This window comes from Dermacentor silvarum, chromosome 3 (genome assembly GCF_013339745.2).
Source record: "Dermacentor silvarum isolate Dsil-2018 chromosome 3, BIME_Dsil_1.4, whole genome shotgun sequence".
Lineage (NCBI taxonomy): Eukaryota > Metazoa > Arthropoda > Arachnida > Ixodida > Ixodidae > Dermacentor > Dermacentor silvarum.
In genome coordinates this window covers 168,048,106-168,067,255 of record NC_051156.1, presented here as the reverse complement: position 1 = coordinate 168,067,255, position 19,150 = coordinate 168,048,106, and the positions used below count along the sequence as shown (strand labels likewise).

The following is a 19,150-nucleotide window of genomic DNA, read 5'->3' as shown; positions in this document are numbered from 1 at the left end:
CTATGACAACAGCGGGTTATTTGGTTTGGAAACTGTTGCCTATCGTGGAACAGGGTGGAAGTAGGGCAGGGCGTCTGTCGGCCGCGACGGCAGCGAATGTAGCTGCTGAATGCCTGGAAGTTTGACGCAATCATCTATGTTCTCAGCCAACCGTGCACGAACAGCCAACGCGTAGCAACGCAAAATTTCTGAGGCAGAACACCTGCTCGCTGACGGAACAGTCAAGTCATCGCGTACGTGGTAAGTCAACCCAGCAGCCTGGCCTTGAATGTAAACAACGATCGATTAAAGCATATAAACAACGAAAATAGCCGTTCACGCGCCGTTCAGCGTGGCCTGCTGCAGCAAAGTGAAGTGTTGTTTGCGTCGTATGACTCTGTGTTACGCACTTTGGTGCAATTAAGTTTCTGTGTTGGCGCATACTAGCTCTGTTGCTGATCTGATGGTAATCTTTTCGTTAAGTTTACGTCATCATTACAGTTTTACGGCTATCTACTAACCATCTGCAGTGCTTAACATCTATCGTGGGCGATTCCGAAAACTCTAAACAGGGTGTGCGCGAATGAGGAGCTGAGCGCATTTCCTACAAGTTAAAGCCAGGAAATAATGCATGAGTCACTGAAAGCACAAACTTTCATCAGCAGTTTGTCGTCTACTTGTAGCTGTAAGTGATAATGTATGCGTGAGTGGGCAGGAGTGTGCATGACGTAAAATTCCGTTTTGAGATAGCGGCTGGTTTCGTTTCTCAAGGCCTCTCGTGTTCTGAAGGCTACCGTTCGCTGTTTGCGCCGCTTTCAGTAACACTTGGTATAAAAATGTACCATTGATCCCTTCTAATTCTACATCAAACGAAAAGCGCTGTCATGTATGTGTCTAGATGATTCACATAGTTTATATTGCACATGGAAATGTTGTATTTAACATTTACTCTAGTTTCAAACAATTAAGGATTGATATGTAATGGAACAATTGGTATGTATAACCAATTGCTAAACCCTTTCCGAACTTCATAAGGGTCTTGCAGGGCCTGGCCTTGTCTGTTCCAACAATCTTGCAAGGCTCCTCAAGAGCATTTGTTGCTGGTCACTGAGTAGCAAAGGAAAGTTAAAATTTCTGTGCGGCCAGATAAAGTTGAGGAAGGAATCAAGCGAGTGACGTCTTGCTTCAGATAATATAACTCTGCCAACTAGGATGTAAACTCATCAGCACCAGGATGGTGTTCGACCATCCATCATCGACCAGAATCATCGTTATTTCACACAATTTGTTTGATGTATGCCAGCGGGGAAAAAAAGTACTGAGGATGACAATGAGGAAATATGAGGCAATGAACACCTTGTGACATCAGTGGTAGAGAAGGTTGCTTTGGCAGCAATGTCTGTGGCTGCTGTTCCCTTCTCATAGCCCCTTTGATATCACGTAAAGGTCCGTGCTTACATCATAAAAACAGTTATTCAGCCAGTTCACAGATGCAAAACCTTGTCACATGCTCTCTGCAGATGACATAAGCAGATTAGCATGCTCCCTGCAGATTACGTTTATGTGAATGCAACACCAGAGCATCCTTCTGGCACATTTCCCACCTGCAAATGAGGATAACACACCATGAAGATTCATCAACTTAATGCACCAGACAGGAACAGAGCACAAGTAGTTCTTAGCAAATTTATATAAACGCTGACATGCCATATCAAGATTACGAGCTAGAAAAGCAAAGCAAAGAGCTAAAGTTAGACTGTACAACGTTTCAAGGGGACAACTCAGCTCAAGCACCTCAATTCACCGGTGCATGAAGAAGGCAAAGGTAGAAAGGAAAATAACCAGAAAAATCTTAAACACTGGAAAACCTCTGCCACAATGAATGAAGTTTTCTTGTTCTTCTTGACAGGAGATTGCTCCGCACACATCTGCAAATGCTTACACTGACGGATATCGCACAAAACTGTGCAAGACTTGCTGCTCATAATACAGCGCTTTTACCGATGTTACAGTTGAAAAAATAATGCACCTCAAGAGCTATGGTTGGCCCACGCCAAGCTCTGCAGATGATCTATAAAGAAGCACCGTGCTCAAACAATTTAAACAAAGCCAGCAGTAATAAGCAAAATGCAGGGTAGGAGAGAAAAGTAAGATTCCATGTGTCTCCACTTCACCACCACCAAGGAGCACCACCTCCAAAAACGAAGACAACATGGACTAGAGTCAACATTGAAGAAAGCTTTCTTCATGAAAGCAGATTGCTCTCGTGCATGTGCGAGTATGTAAACCGCCTGATACCAGATGAAAGAGTGCAAGACTTACTTCATATAGCATTGCACCAGCTATCACATTGCGACTTTGCATTATGAGTGATATAATTTTTTTTTTTTATCTTACAAAAATACAGTAAAGAAAGTGGATGTCACAAGTTCCATTAGTTGTCAACAAGAGCTGCAAGTGCAGCTGTTAGTTGAGGCATCTTACATAATAAGCAGGGGATGGCTGTCGCTTTCGGGGGACATCACTTACATTGCGTGATGTCTACTGCAACAGGAAAACTGGAACACGGCCATATTTCTTGCCAAAATATGCGTCTTGTGTTGGGATGCAATACGCAGCTGTGAACATGTTTACTGCGATAACAGCAGGCTGTCACAGTAGACTCTGCTGTCTTGTTGATGTGGAGTCTTCTCAAGAAAAGTTTTATTGCGATGTACACAGTTTTCATCTTTTGCATGTGTGGTGCACATATGCAATGGAGTATCACACTTACTTTCCAAATAATTTTTTTTATTTGCCTAATTTGAATGTTTATTGTGGTCTGACAGTCTTGGTGTTCTACTGTTTTTATTTTGTTTGCACAGTGGCAGTGTGATCTCCATGAGGTGCTCTAGGCAAAGCAGATAGGTGAGTTCCGATTTTTTACAGCTTATTTCTGCTGGCCAGCCCCAGAATTGAAATGCTGTTCATAAAGCAGTAGCGCACCCAGGATCTCTGCCAGGGGGGGGTTGAAAATTTGCCGATACCATCTAAACAGCACTAATTTCGATTTCTTCACGGGAAATTGTCAAAAAATGCGCTTTTTGCGAGTGTGCAGACGATTGCGCGTCTTACATCTTAGTTGCAGTACTCATATGCGTAAGGAAAGAAAAGGGGTTGAACAAAAGGGAGGGTTAAGTCGGCCTCAGGGGGGGTTACAGCCCCCGAATCCCCCCCCGTCGGTGCGCCACTGTCATAAAGGTTGTGAATATTGCAGCTTCTACAAGGCACATTAGTCATTTCAGAGCTGAACTTCTAGGATTTCTCACTCTTTTGAAAACAAGGCCGCATCTTCACATTGTAGCCATGTTTAAGCGTGTGCAATATTTTGAAATAGTTCATACTTTAATTGTGAATGATGACCGGAATGTGTGACTCCAATACCTCCCAACGCAAATAATATAGAAGGAAAAGAACTTTCCATCTTTTTTAAATATTTGCCTGCTGTAACAAATCGGGATCTTTTGCATCACAGTGTTTACAACTGCAATCTCTGTAACTCAGCCGGTTGTAAAAGCACTGCCAAGAGTTGATGCCTGCCAGAAGGGAATAATATATATGCAGTTATGGTGATTTCACTTGTGGCCCTTAAAAACTTTGATATTGTGTGCATTAGAGTCCTACTTAAGCCTGTGCCATCCTGAGCAGACACATGACCGTTAACACTAATCTGCATGTCAAAGACAGACATTTCACTCACGTTGCAACTTTGAGAGAAGTGTTTATTCTTGACAAAGTACCGGTTATTACCAGTTCATTTTCATTTTTCACTCCAATTTCTCAATTCACTTTATTTGCCTACAGCTGTAAGAGAATACCAGGCAATACAGGAAAGCAATAATGAATGAGCACAATAAAAATTTACACACAAAAAATGTAAGAACAGAACAACAATATGCTTCTTTACATCAATACACTAGATAATATAGAGCAGAGCAGACCAACATCACTGACAGTTTTAATATACAGCAGTTGGCTTGAGCAGTGAATGTTCAGCAGCATAGCCGGTCAGGTGTTTTATGCAAGGAACTCCTGTGTAACTAACTTTGTCCTTGCTGCAGCTGGCAACATGGTGCGTGTGGCGGTCATTGGTTGTGGTGGTCTGGGCGTAAACGTGGCGGGTGAACTGGCAGCTCAAGGGCATGAGGTGCGTGTGCATGATGCACTACCTGATGCCCTGGACCGAGTTGCACCCCGACTGGCCGAGGATCGCAAGGCACTGAGGGAGTGCGGTCTCCTGCGGCAGCCGGGCTTCTTGGGCAGCGTGTTCTGTCTCAGCCGCCTTGAGGAGACACTCAGGGTCAGTGTGGTCATAACCTTGTAGCAAGTATCATAATTTGTAGCACAGTGACACAGCAACAGACAGAAAAAGAGACAACACGTAGCACTCTTGTGTCGTCTCTTTCTCAGTTCATTTGTGTGTTTCTGAACCACAATTTGGAATAATGCTGAACCGACAACCCCACACATCCACAACTTGTGGACAGGCTTTGCAGTTAGGTTTGCACCTGCTTTGCACCGGAGTGTTGCCTGATTCTCTGTATTTCCCTGCTCATTGTTGCCAAACTGTGGCCACATTTTGGCACAGGAGGCAGAGCTGGTGCTGGAGTGCATCACCGAGGACCTGGCGGCCAAGGTTTCCCTGATGGAGGTGGCCTCTCAGAGCTGCCGCCCGACGGCCATTCTGGCCAGCAGCAGCATGCGCCTGTCCATGGACGCCATCTTCGAGCGGGCCTCGGGCAAGGACCGCTGCCTCGGCATACGCTTCCTCTTTCCCGTCTACGCCATACCAGAGGTGCGCCCTTTGGCTGTGCTGGTTTTCACAACCTCATGCTGCTTTTGCTATCTTTTTAACGTCAGTTGGTTGCACCGAATAATGCTCACATCAGTCACTGTACCATTTATCCCTGCAGTGTTGAAAGCAGGCAACATTCTTGCATGCAATTAGTGAACACTGCACGTGTGCATGAATGCATACTGTATTAGCCTGAATTCGAGTGTTCTTTCTCCTCCACATGCTTAGTATGCTTAGAATGGTCATACTGGTCCGATCACAACATCCTGGAAGGCTACTCTTATCAGTTGTACGGCAGTCACAAGAAATAAGATTTGCTGACTTCTTAGGCTCGCACGTACATGAAGCTGCATGATGCTTCCTAACATATGTACATGTATAAGTTCTTTTCTAAGACGCTTTAGCGATAGGTAGTAAACAGTTTATAATCGTCAACAATTGCCCTACTTTTCAGCTGCTTTTATTCCAAAAGAAGTACTCTCTCTAAAGTTGTGCCTTTCAACGTGAGTAGGTAGCTGTGCCTGAGAACTTTGCTGCCGCTGTTCTGCAGGTGGAAATCCAGTTGTGCAGAGGGACTTCCATGGCAACGCTCTCGTGGGTGCGGGGTTTCCTGGAGCGCATGGGCAAGACTGCCTTTCTCCGTGCTGGGCCCGAGCCCCTGGTGCTGTCAGAGCGAGAGCGTGAGGCACGGCGTTCAGCGCTTGCTTTGCTGGGCCGCACAGCCATGGCTCGACAGCCACCACCCTTCTCCCCACCCGATTTGGCCAGTCCTGTGAGTGGCTCTGCTCTCCAACTTGTGATTGCCCCAGTGTCCTGTTGCAATGGCATTGGCATAAATGTGTCCTCCCCTGCAGGGTGCCAGGATTTTGCAGAGGCTGGCAAGCTGTAGAAATGAAATCTCCCTTGGCTCTAGGTTCGCATTCGCATATGCTACAGGATCTCGCGCAAGTAACTGGGGCATGTGAACGGGAAAGAATTATGCATGCGGCCGCTATAAACAGGTCCACTCAGTGTGCACCCATAAATGTGCACCCTTGAACCTAACAACATGCTTCCTTCACTCATGTGACTTTGTGCAACAGTGTGGTGCCCATATTCATACTTCATGTGCAGCATAAGTACAGTGGGGTCATGTGATCGTAGTACAGTCGCGGCCACTGTTAGAGGGAACACGGAGCGGGTGACCGCGCTCCGCGGAGCGCCACGACGGGCGCCGTGCGAACTATTGCGGCGCAAGCGCAATCAGCGCCACAGGCGAAGTTAGCTGCGCGTCGTCTGCTACGGTGCCTCCCACTTCGCCTCGAGCGGCGAAACCTAGATTGCGCGCGTGCTTTGGAATACACAAACCCTGTAGCAATGGCGCGTCAATAGATACTATTCTAAATCAGTTATTAAAGCGCGCAAGCATGCTGTACGCCTAAAATATTAACTGCGCCTTTTACTTCTAAAAGTTCCCTTTGATCACTGAGGGTGGGTTTCAGAATTGGCATGCTAAGGAAGTAAAGAAATCACACGACAAACAAGAGATATTGATAAATCTGTGCTTCATATTTATTATATATACGATGAAGCCAAGACCACGGCTGCAAATGAAGTTTAGATGATGGTCTCCTTCCTTTCGGAGATAATCGAGGCAGCAGGGTGCAATGTCCGAACCAATGACGAAGGCGAATTTTAGTACCTGGTTGCATCTCCCCCGGAGGCAATCGCGGCAGCCATCCTACGTGACAGCGAACTGTATAACGAATTCACAAGGGTGGCATCCAGCTTAAGGCGTTCCCATTCAGCGTGGACTGCTCTCCGAAGGCTGTTCCTTGACATTCCATGGAGGGGCTTGGATGCGAGTGCCGCTTTCATTTGGCCCCAAATATTTTCAATAATATTGAAGTCTGGTGACTGGGGCGGCCACTCTAAAACGGCGATGTTGAGCTGGCGTAGTAGGGCTTCAACTTTCTTCGAAGTGTGCACAGGCGAACGGTCGTGTTGGAATACATGACCAGCCCCGGAGAAGTGCACCTTTGCAAGTTCGCGATGGGCCACTGTGGTCAAAATTTCGCAGTACTTGTTTGCTGTGAACTTGCCGTCGATTCTCACAAGAGGTCCAAGACCGTCTTTTGTGATCACGCCCCAGACACTTACAGTTGACCTTCCACTTTTCGAGACTCTTTGTAAGAAGTTTGGCTGGTACCTGCATCAAGGAAAAAAGAAAAGAACATTTGGGTGTCTAGACTACCGATTGTGAAGGCATAAAATAAGCAAACGTACAGATAGCTGAAGCCATTACGAACTTGTTCAAGCTATGTTTAAACGTGCAGTGTTTGAAATGCCTTTACGATTAACCGCAGTCTCATAATTCGTCATTGCGTTCTTCTAAACGATTTCGGTGCACGTTAATGATTCCTAGGTGGTCAAAGTTAATCCGGAGCCCCTCCCCCCCCCCCCTCCTACGACGCGTCGCATCGCCTGTGTGGCGTCGGCCGTTAAACCTCATAATCAATAATCATCATGAAAACGAAAGCATCCGGGAGTCTCGAGATGTATGCATGCAAACGGAATGGCACACCCATTTAAACGTATTCACAGTACAAAATTGAAAGCCCATGCTGGAAGCACATTTCTTTCTTACAAAAAGCACGTTTGCAAAAACACATTCTCGTGTAGCTTACCGGGTGTTGTCAGGGCGCCAAATACGGGCTTGCTGATCGCACGATGTAGTGAACGTGCACTCGTCTGTGAAGACGACTTGCTTCCCTCCTCAGTTGAACGTTGCGCATGCTGTCAAGAAAACTGCAGCCGTTTTTCTTTGTTCTGAGCGCGAAGAAGAGGCTTTTGGGCTGCAATCCTGCTCTTCAGACCCGCTTCCCGGAGGCGTCGCTTGACCGTTGTAACGGATGCTCTCAAGTCGAGGGTATTTTTGATTTGCTGAGCAGAGAGACCTGGCTTCACGGCTGCCGCCGCAACGATCCAAGCATCCTCTTGTTCAGTCGTAACTCGATACCTCGGCTTCCGCGGAGCATCCTTGATCCGGCGGCAAGATTTAAATGCTCTTACGATCCTGTTGACTGTCTTGAGCGTTCTTCCCGTCGCTTCGGCGATTTTTCGCTGAGACCTACCCTTGAAATAGAGCACGACGATTTCCCAGCACTCATTCTCAGGAACTCTGGCCATGCCGGAAGGTATTTCTTTGACGAAATGCCACACTAAGAACACATGCAGCCCGTTTTAAACTCATAATGAGCAGAGTTTTATCAAAAGTGGGCGTAACTTTCGTCGCCTAAATGCGCTGTTTGACATGTGAAGCATCCAAGGCACACGCTGTTAATCTTATGCCACGTGCTCTATTTCCTTTTGAAACCAAGTGAAATTTCAGCGACCAACTTCATTTTGCGAGGAAAACGAACGTCTGAAATTCGAAGCCGAATACTGGGTGTAGCATGAATGGCGCGCCCAGATAAACCAGTTCAAATACTTTCTATCAAGCTCCATAGCTACAGTATTCTGAACCAGAGCGCGTGCGGCGAAGTGGGAGGCACCGTAGCAGACGACGGGCAGCCAACTCCGCCTCTGGCGCTGATTGCGCTTGCGCCGCAATACTTCGCGCGGCGCCCGCTTGGTGGCCCGAAGAGAGCGGCCACGCGTGCCGCGTTCCCTCTAACAGTGGCCGCGACTGTACATACCACTGCACATGTTCTTTAGTCAGGTGGTTGAGGTCTCCCGACCTTTGCGCAATGTGGTGTGATACATCATGCTGATAAACTTTTCTTTCAGCCTGTCTTCCTTCTCAATAGGCTAGTGCAAACAAAATTTTATCACGCAAACCTGCGCACCTTAGCACAAAGCAGTTGCACGTGACAGTCACAGTGCCATGTAGCATCAGCTGCATGCCAAGAGCACCGAGTTTGTGTCACCTACAAATCACAGCTCCAAGCACCAAGTGTGTTGGGCTTACATCAATGATGCATTGTCATTGCGGACAGTGTGGCATTCCGGTACCATCAGTGAGGCTCACTACTCAACACCTCTGCACTTGGGCCCCTTGTCTGCTCTGCAGTTAGAAGTGACACTTATCCTCAGCTGTGACGACTCTTTCACAGTTGACGAGCGTTTCATGGATACCTTTCATCAGTGGCTGAAGTTCACATGTGTTTAAACTGTTTAAAGTTTGACTACTGTATCAGAGGGTATGCCAAATGAGAGAGTCCCAAGGCTGCCAGCATGACCTGCATATCACAAGCAAGAAACAATTAAAGAAAATACAAATGGAAATAAATATAAAACAGTATAAGCTGATGCCCTCTATGCAATGGTGTCTATCTGTTGCAACTTAAAATTTTTACATTAGGTCAAATCATGTCATGTTTTCAAATTTTTTGGTTCCACTGTTCACCACACTAGTATATTCTTTTATGGTAAATGTAGGCAGCACGATAAGTGACTGTAATTTTCACCTTGTTGCAACAAAAGTGTGAAATGGAGTTTACTATGCTGAAGGTCTTATTGTTTGTAATCTGTCACTGGCTTTGCAGTAACCACAGTGTTTTCTCCACCAGCTTTCTCAATAAAGTTCTCGCCATCCCTTGACAAGCATGCACACTCACACCAATATTTCAACACCTTTGCAGTGTTGTCAAACATGGTCTATCACCACTTATAAGGCAATGATATGAAGGATAATCAGTGGTTGGGCTGGGAGTTCAGCCCTCAACCTTTTGAGTGCAACCTTAATTCTCCATGAAGTGGAGCAAAACGACACCTGTGTCCACATTTATCCAAAATTGCTGCTACAAATAAAGCATCCTTATTCCAAAAGTAAGTTTTATCACTCTTTCAGTTGTAGCAAAAAGAAATGTTAATAATGGCAGCAGTCAGCGGAAGTACACTCACTACTTTATTTTTTTTCTCTGTTGAATTCATTGGCTTGTTAACTACATGTTTGTGACAAGCATCTTGTGTCTACGACAATTTCCGAGCATGATGTGCACGGTCGTTCCTTTTCTTTCTTTTTCCTACTAATCACTGGCTCCCTTCGGTGTTTGCAGGACACACTGTGCAGTGCCCTCACGGCCGAAGTTCTGGAGGCCGGAGGCACGGGCGGCCGCGACAAGGACTGCGTGGTGTGCATGGACGAGGAGCGCAACTGCGTGCTGCACCCCTGCCACCATCTGTGCACGTGTGCTGCCTGCGGCCGCATGCTGCTCAAACGACAGGACGCCTGTCCCATCTGCCGACGGCACATCACCTCCATCTTTCGCGTGTTCCACTCCTAGGCTGCATGTGCGCCAGCTTCATCTTTCCGCCTGTTGGAACATCACCAGCAGCTTTTCCAAAGAAGGATGCCACATGCCGCCACCCAAGGTGAACACTTTGATTTTTATGTCCTAAAGCAAGTGATGGGCTGTGAGGAATGCTGTAATAGAGGAAGGCCGAGGGTCGATTACCACCAGATGGGTTTCCGTAACATGCACCAAAATCTCATAGTGCAGACTTTTTAAGGTGAAAGCCTTATAATGTCTTATGGTGAGGTCCCCATTTCAAGGCCATTTCAAAACCGTGTTGTTGACACGAAATGGTCCTCTTAGGATAAGAGGCAATAATGGGCACAAAACAGCGATTGAGGGTGGAAGAATGATTAAGCAAGTGAACTGAAGTGATAATGGGTATACAGAGAGGTGAATGAGGTGAATTAAAGGGGTTTAGTTGGATGATAGAAGTCAAACGAAAAGTAATGATGAGATAGAGTGAGCTAAGATAATGAAGAGTAAATGAGAGTGAATTAAGAGTGAGTGAAGGTGAATCAAGTGGTGATAGGGTGAATCAAGTGTGAATTAAGAGTAAATCAAGGGTTTATGGAGTGGGGGAGTGACTTGCAAAAACATATGTGAGATTTGAGAGTCCAGGTGAGAGTGACTCAGCAAAAAAAAAAGTCCCGAGTCACGGTTCCAGTTTGGTGAATCATAGGAAGGGTGACTTGCAAAAAACATGGTGACTTGCTAAAATTACTAAAATGTGGTTTCAGAGTAATGATGACTCTGCAAAAAAAAATGTGGTTGTGTCATTGAGTTAGCCTGCTTGGGCTTTCGCCTCCAACTCGTCTTAGTTGTAGCTTAAGGCACCCCTAGTAATCTTCTTTTTTGCAGTCTGCCCCATTGGGATGTGGCCACCATGCCTCCACCAAGGTTTCTCTCTTTCCGGCACCAAAGAACATGTGCACATTGCTTGTGAGAAACTGCTCACAACACTCGCACTTCATAATAAGAGATACCAGCATTGATTGTCAGTACTCACTAGGCTGGAGAGGCACCTGCACTGTTGACTGTGCCCCGATTTTTGCGTCATATTGTTCTCTCTTACCTTAACCAGAGCGCAAGCCAGTTGACTGGTGGGATGCTGCAATGTGCTAGTAGGCATGCAATTGCAAAAGTTCATGTTAACCAGCACGCTCTGGTACACGAGTTCATGTCAATCAGGTGTTTTTGGCATTTTGTGTGTCAGAAACCAAACAAATGTCCCCAAAATGTTAATCTTGTAGAGTCCAACTTAACACAGTGTGCCTGATAGAAAATAATGTCCTGTTTACACTCATTGATGTTTAGCCTTCAGCTGAACACCCTTTGAAAGTTTTGGCTCGTTCACTAAGCATGCTGCATCATGCGCACATCCAGTCAATACCTGTCCAGTACTAGTGAAGGTCACCTGAAGCACTACTAGTGATAAGCAGGAAGTATAGGGAACCGAGGGGCTTTGATTTCTTTTATTAGTTACAACCATATGAAGCTAACAGGCAATGGAACACAGGAAAGCACAAGGGTAGTTAGCTGTTTTTTAATTGAAATGTAGAAATAAGAAAATGGTAAATGAAAGCGAGCAAAAAGACAACTTGCCGCTGGTGGGAGCCGGACGCACATCTTCTGCATCACGTGTTCAATGCTGTACCAAATAAGCTACAGCATATAGCCTACCCACTTTCTTGTGTATTTGTGTATATGTGCCAGATCTAGCCAAAGGAGTGTTAGCCAGCACCGATCAGAGTCATGGTAGTGGATGTGGAACATCCTGTCAGTGGCAGGTGTCGCATAGAATGTGAACTTCAGGGTCAGGCATCTCGCCCATGATGATAAGTGTTGTGAACTGGTTTAACTCAGCTGTGTGCAAGGCAGACTGCTTCATTATTATAGGACACTTCACACTCGTTGAGCCCAAAATGCGAATACGTATTTTATTCTTCTCTAACAGCCAACCAACCAAAAAATGCTTTGAGGCCCTGCCTGGCCCACACAAGACAACACTCTATAGACCAGCTACACAGAGAAGAGGAGCCACTGGTTCCCCCTGACAGCAATGGACTCTGTGCACGCAAGCGGTCACGAGAGTAGACGAGATGACCGCTGGCCGGCCGGGACGAAAGACAGATGGTGATATGGCTCCTTCCCACGTGGGAGGATGGGGCAGGCAGCCCCTCGAGTCTCACAGTCCTCCCCGTCCTTCGGTGTCCCCGAGGATGACTCGGTAGTAGAACTTGTTCATCTGCTCCAGGAAGATGAATGTGAGCACAGTGTGTGGTCCGAGCCGAGCGTAGTACGGGGTGAAGCCCTTCCACAAGCTGAAGAAGCCCTCGTTGCGGACTACCTTGGACAGCACATCCTGTAGCAGAGGGAAGGTGGAAAATCAGCCAGAGTCACACTGTGTGCTAAAAACTGTGAACACAGCGGCACCATAATGTGTGTCTCATTGTGGTAGGGAATTTTTTTTTATTTACTTATCTAAGGGGGACTTGTGACAGCTTTCACTGAATCGACTGTTTCTTCTTGCACTACAGTCTAATAGTACCGTGGCAACAAGAAAGGACTAGCACAAGTGATCAGAGTGGCGAAATTGCAACATGCAGTGCTGCAGCTGATAGCAAGAATGCCAGGATGTCCCTGTTTCTCACACTCAAAGGTAGTTCGGTACGCAGTTGTGGCTTGGGAAGAGTGACGGCTGGCCAGCATATGAATACGTGATGGAAAGATGATGGTATATATTCACGATCAATCCAATGCTGTTGTAGATAAGTGCTGACCTCCCCCGCACTGCAAACATGGGATGAGCTCAGCACTTGCTACTCTGCCTATTCATGTCAGTCTTGCAAATATTTTTTTCGTTGCCACTGTACAGCAACTCTGGTTAGCATGATCACCTTTTTAGGCTTTGTTAATGTTGTTAAGAGTGGACTGCACTGTATCCGTGGCTTCACTCTGCCCTCTTCATTGTGAGTACATAGCATGGGGCCCAATGCCAAAAGCACTTGGCTAGCCAAACACAGCCACACTGCACCTTTTCAGGCTTCTGAACATGTTCTATTATGCTGTCTGAAACAGCTCGTCAGTGGTAGCGGTCATCACTGATATCATGCTTATGTGCGTGTGTCAGTGGAAGGTTACGATGAACTGGAATTACAGGAATAGGTGGACAACAAGAACGTTGCAGGGAGGATCCTCTACATGTGACAAGGAAGTACTTTCCATAAAAGTGCTTGCCTCACTACATGTCAGCGCCATAAGATAATTCGCACAAGCGCAACACGAGTGATAATATCACTGCAAAGCCCACTGTGACAGGGGACAAATGAAATATGTATGTGTGCTTATTTATTGTGTTCCCTATCTTTTCCCTGTTCTTGTTGAACTGCCAAGCTTTGTTTTTCTTTTTTTTTTTTTCCAGTGAGATTTTTTTACATTAGTCCATGAAGAGCCATACACTTGCAGGAAAAGAACGATAACTGCACATTTCTTCCAAATGATTTACCAGACATTTCTAACCCTTTCAGTGTCACTAACGAACCAGTACGTCCCTGCGTGTGTATCAGAACAAAACTAGTTAGGAGACGGGAAACAAAGAGAGGAATGTGAGGACCATACCAAGGGTACAGCTGCCATTATCCGTGTCATTTCTTCACTTGTGCATAACCAAAAATAAACCGTTGTGTTCGTTTTATAATATCCGAGAGGAAAAACGGACACTAGGGATGCGTCGCTTCCGGAAAAAGCCCGACACTGAAAGGGTTAAAAGCGTCCTTGTGCTACCATTTCTTCCGTGCACCAATTTTCACATCTGTATACATATGAAGAGAGATTCATGGAGGGGACTGAGTGTAATTCTTGCAAGCCTAAAATGGCATTCACTTAGACATAGGCACATCACAATGAGGTTGTGCTGGCACAATCTATGGTAACCAAGTGTTGGCTAGAGAAGCCATTTTTTACACTTTAGTGCTGATGAGGCAACCAAGGAAGCTGTTTCTGTCACGATTTTGTTGGGAGTTTACGGAATCTGAACCTGTCAATATCCATGGAGAAAGTTTTACTAAGCATATTGATGGCACAAATCAAGAAAGAAGAGCTATAGACATCACTTCCATGGTATCAGAGTTGCATGCAACAGGCAGTGTATGTATTACTTGCCCTTGCTGCAACATTTGTGCGGCATAAGCAATTGCTTTAAGTTCAAAAGGCATATGTTGTCTCAATGTTGTTGGCTTCCACAACTATGCACCATCGTCTGCGGCCACCCAGAAATTGTTTGCGTGTTAGTTATGGATTGGCTTTCCGAAACGCTCTAAAGTCTAAAGCTTGAGTTTCCAACAAAGGCAAGTCCAAATCTCATCCCATAGCAATGTTTTGTACAGCTGCTAGACTTCATTACCTGGTGGCTGCTGCTTGTGTCTTTCACTAAGATTTTGGCCGAGGATCTGAACAACTGTTGAAACAATGTTGCTGAGTAACAAATTGAGTGTTGCTCAGCTTCTGGTCTGTCTCTAATAGAAATGAAATGAATGGCTGTTGTATGATTGAGTGATGATGGATTCTGTTTAAATGCTTGTTTATGTATTCGTGTGAAGACCACTGTACCCTCCCTCTTGCCTTCGGTGTTGCCTCGCAGAAGTGGACCATGGTTGTGCCACAGTGTTGACTATTTTATGTTCTTTGTTTCACTAAGAATGTGAGGGACATTTCATTATTCCTTGTTGGTGCAATGCATGTTAACAAGCTGAGCAAAAGTTTATTGTTTTTGCTGTCATATTAAGGACTCTCTAGAGTTCTCTCTGGAGATTAGTGTCTGTACTGAATCTTTAATTTGTGCACAGCTTGCTTCAAGCAGACCAAGAGAGTGCATGCTAGTTTTAAGTGAAATAGTCTTTCAGTTCTTCTATGGTCACGAAAAGTTCTATTGTAGCAATGTCCTCGCCATTCTTACGAAGAACTATTATTGTAATCACAATGTTTGCCGTGCCAGTTTGCATGTCCCATGGTTTGCCAAGCGTTACTGTGACCAAAGATAACATTTTCTGTGGACCACTTTACTTGAAAATGGCCATGTTCAGAAGGCCCGCAAATGTCTCTGGTGTTTTATGTCAGTGTTAGAGTAGAGCTTATTATACGGGTCTTGACAATGATTCTGATTTTTGCTGTCCAGCAGTGCCTGCAATCTGAATGATAGCTGTGATATTGAAGGATGCTGATTGTTTGTCGCCCAGGGTGGGTACATACAACATGATATTTACAACAGCCAATTTTTGTTACCTTTTCACATTCTGATATTTAACATTTTTCTTCTATGTGAGAGAGCCCTCAGGGATATGTTGAGGTAGGTTGCCCTGTACTGGTTCTTGCACAACTGCATTAGTCATTACAAATTACCAATCTCTATAACTCCGCTTTACCAAAGCTGGTGTTGTCGAAAGAACAACGGACGCTGCACATTTTTAACCACAATTCCTCGGCTAAATTGATTCGGTGCAGCAGTACACAGCTTACCTGACTCTGCGTAACACCATAGCAGTGTTCCAGAAACTATATGTGAAGCCTTTCTCAAAAGAAACAAGATCCCCGTATGCATGAATACAGCTGACTCTGGAATATCCCACAAGTGATCACCATAAGCCATAAGTGATCACTCAAGGATGTCACCCCTGGCTGCATCATAAATAATGAGATTATCGCCCCTGGACTATGCAACACTCATGATCCTAGTGGCTCTGCTTCTTTTGGCAATAGCTGTACATTTTCTTTTATAATTTTGAGGAACACAAGGGCAAAAACGCATCCAACATCATTGGTACAATTCAATATCTTGGGCTGCTTTCTTGTACCACAGCATATAATGTTAACATTGCAGCCAGCAATGTGTACTTTTGACTTTGCAGGGCGAATTCATTTGTTTACATGTGTAGTTGCATATGTGTTACTATTTCAATACACATATTGTGCCATTTGTTTACCTTCAATAAAGGTTTGTTGACAATGTTGCCTCATTCATTGCAAAGCCAGCAATGCTGATGTTCTGTATTATTAACAGGTTCAGAGGAAGCCAGTCTCATATTGCACCGTTAGTCATCAAAGCAATTGTTTTTCAAGAAACGTTACAAGTTGAGCTTGTCATAAATGTAGTGCTTCATAAAAAAATCGCTATCCACATGACTGGAGCAGAATGCTACAGAGGGACTCACTTTGGTGCCCTCGAAAAGCAACCTTTGGATTTGAAAAGAAAACATTCAACCTCATACAGGTTTCAAACCCAGGACCACTACCTTTCTGTTGCACTCAGCCTAGCATTAGAGCTACTCTAAAGGCTAGCAGTGACAGTGCAAGGCCAATTAAATGAGATGGCAATGTTTCCATCTGCAAGTGCAAATGCTCAGTAGATGTCTTGCTTCGTTCATTTAAGTTCTGTTCACAACACTGCTTAAAGTGTTGATCGCACTCTTTCGCTTGCTTACTCTTTGGTTATGCTTGTGGTAAGTTGCATGCTTGCCAACTCTCTGGTGCACAAAGTCTTAAATTGCAAGACCGTAGAGGCTTGGGCTAGTCGGTACATACTCGATAGGGAAACAGCACAAAAAAAACACGACAAGAAGACAAGAAGGGAGACACACAGCACTGGTGTGTGTCTCCCTTCCTGTCGTGTTTTTTTGCGCTGTTTCCCTATCGAGCACAAAGTCTTCTTTGCATCGCCTTTCTTTCCGCCACTGAATAAACGTCAATTGTAATGTTGGCTCTTGTCTTATTTCGTCTTCCTCCTGTCCGAGTATTCATTCTACCCACTTCAGAAGCTATGCAGCATCTAGCCGAACCTCATACTCTACGCTTACTATACTCGCAAACGAACTTTCTGTGGCAATGGAAGAGAAAGTTACGGGGGCAAAGCACACACAAGAGCGCTCCTGGAACAAGTCCCACATTCTCATCCGCGTTAGTTTAAGCCGGGGAAGAAAATACACTAACATTTTATCTACAACAGCAAAATAAGACAAAATAGACTACCGAGTGTTAAATTTGACTCATTTTTCTGCTTTTCTTCTTTTGGTCAAATACGAAATCGACACTTGTGGAAGCTACGCTTATTCAGTATCTCTTCCCAGAAACCTCAAACGCTGCCAGAATACTTGGAGTAGTAACACGTGAGCAGAAGCTCCGCTCTCGTAGCTTTTCCTTCACTGCCACACAAAGCTGTCCAAATAATCTTCCCAGTGCACTCGGTTATGTTCTGCCACCTGCAGGCTGTGCTTTCTGTAGGCCGTGGCAGTGCTTGTAGAAGCTTGATTTAGTCGGTTCTTTTCTGCACTATTTTTTGCTACAGAACTGCGCATATCGTCGAAAGCTCAAACGTTAAAAGATCTGAAAAATCGCACAGCATGCAAGTCTGCCTAGGTGCCTATAATCAAATGATTCCCAACTCAGTGCTTTTGTGTTTTGCAATTTGAGTTGACCAGTTATTACTATATATGCAAATGTGAATGTCAGATTCTCCTGTGCTTGCGCCATTAATGCACAATAACTTCGTAGTGTGATTGTCGTAGTATGTTAGTGAGTGAACAAACATTTTGCAGTCTGGGAATACTCACAATGGCACCCCTGTACTCTGGTTTGCCGTCGATTGTCTTCATGTTCTGAATTCTGAAACAAAATTTGATGCATGGGTTCAGCAAAAAGAAAACCAAGTCTATACAAGTGCAGCATGGACCATTCTGTGAACAGCAACTGCAAGGAACCGATTTAATGCCACTTTGTGCAGAATTGTTTTAAAAAATTAAATTATGGGGTTTTATGTGCCAAAACCACGATCTGATTATGAGGCACGCCGTAGTGGAGGACTCCGGAAATTTGGACCCACCTGGGGTTCTTTGACTTTCACCTAAATCTAAGTACACAGGTGTTTTCGCATTTCGCCCCCATCGAAATGCGGCCGCCGTGGCCGGGATTCGATCCCGCGACCTCGTGCTCAGCAGCCCAACACCATAGCCACTGAGCAACCACGGCGGGTATGCAGAATTGTCCACACCTAATTAGTGTTCAAACCAACATAAGTTGAACATGTCAACAACTTCATAGGAAATAAGTACTTAATGTGATGTACCCTATATGGTGGACCCTATATTGGTGAAAAAATTATTGATGAAGCCTTTGTGTCAAAACTTTGATGCAAACAGTCCCAAAGTATCATGTTACATTTAACATTGGACAGTACTATACATGACCACACTGTACACTTCATATAAGTACACTGAAAAGAAACACCAAACCAGTTTTCGCAGTTGAAAGAATATCCTTTCGAAACTGTATTTTCATTCCTCTGGTCAAAGAAAGACAGGAAATACTGAGAGGTCAGTCCTTCAACCTCTCTACATTTCCAAGTGATGCTGAAAAGAACCCCTGAAAGGAAACACGGCCTTTCCACCCATGAGCCCTAACCCGACCCAGGCTCATTTTAAAGAATCTGTTTCCCTCCCATGGTGTCAATATGCGCTTGCCAATCATGCTGCCTACCAATTTATTAACAGAGTCTTGCTTTAAACACCACAAAGCCAATCTGAAGCTCCAACCATTCCCTTCATGCTTGCACATTTTGTGTGTGCTGTAAGCATAAGTGCCAGGGTATAACTTTTAAGAACATCTTAAGATCCATAATGCCACAAAAAGCCTGGGCACACAGTGTGACATGACAGAAACGGCATGTGGATCCAAGAATAGTAGAACGAATAATGTGAACTCCGTGTTTCCACCGGCCAAAAAGTCGGGACAAGCACTGGCTTCACGGCCTAGCATGAGCTTTCTGTGAACTCTACAGAACAAAAAAGAAAGCATGTTGTTGTGCACAATTCAACAAGTAGTGAGAGGCTTCTCTTTACAAGTGCAGTAACTTCAGCTTACAGAGGGGTCCACTATTAAAGTGGACACTTGAGTGCAGAGTATGTCCAGATTTGCCTCTGTTGCAAGAGTACAATCACCTAGATTTGCAGCAGATAACTTGTGGTTGGTAGCTCCGACTCCTTTCAACACACCTGTGCAGCGTACTAACATT

General features: G+C 45.0%; 2 protein-coding genes across 4 annotated transcripts in view; one reads left to right on the top strand and one right to left on the bottom strand.

Moving 5' to 3' along the window:
• Positions 1-33: 33 nt before the first annotated feature.
• On the top strand, positions 34-12,181 carry LOC119446033 (L-carnitine dehydrogenase). 3 transcript variants are annotated; one of them, XM_049663830.1, is made up of 7 exons: positions 34-240; positions 2,850-2,886; positions 4,080-4,318; positions 4,607-4,813; positions 5,364-5,585; positions 9,853-10,168; positions 12,047-12,181. In XM_049663830.1, the coding sequence occupies exons 3-6, from the start codon at positions 4,088-4,090 to the stop codon at positions 10,078-10,080; spliced, it is 888 nt and encodes a 295-aa protein (XP_049519787.1). In that variant the 5' UTR covers positions 34-240; positions 2,850-2,886; positions 4,080-4,087; the 3' UTR covers positions 10,081-10,168; positions 12,047-12,181. The 3 variants fall into 3 exon arrangements, with proteins under 3 accessions (XP_049519787.1, XP_037566278.1, XP_037566280.1); XM_037710350.2 differs by having other exon boundaries at positions 2,844-2,886; XM_037710352.2 differs by lacking the exon at positions 2,850-2,886.
• Positions 12,009-19,150, bottom strand: part of LOC119446035 (mitochondrial 2-oxoglutarate/malate carrier protein) — a 32,461-nt gene continuing 25,319 nt past the window's right edge. Inside the window, exons 9-10 of the mRNA XM_037710354.2 lie at positions 17,694-17,745; positions 12,009-12,454 (exon numbers count right to left, since the gene is read on the bottom strand). Coding sequence (XP_037566282.1) covers positions 12,278-12,454; positions 17,694-17,745 — 229 coding nt within the window. The 3' untranslated portion in view covers positions 12,009-12,277. The remainder of the gene's footprint in view (positions 12,455-17,693; positions 17,746-19,150) is intronic.

What these genes read in the sequence shown, in the direction of transcription:
- LOC119446033 (XM_037710352.2), top strand. Translation starts at nt 4,088, where the DNA reads ATGGTGCGTGTGGCGGTCATTGGTTGTGGTGGTCTGGGCGTAAACGTG. An exon ending in GCCTTGAGGAGACACTCAGG is followed by an intron (nt 4,319 to 4,606) that starts GTCAGTGTGGTC and finishes ATTTTGGCACAG; the next exon opens with GAGGCAGAGCTGGTGCTGGA. An exon ending in CACCCGATTTGGCCAGTCCT is followed by an intron (nt 5,586 to 9,852) that starts GTGAGTGGCTCT and finishes CGGTGTTTGCAG; the next exon opens with GACACACTGTGCAGTGCCCT.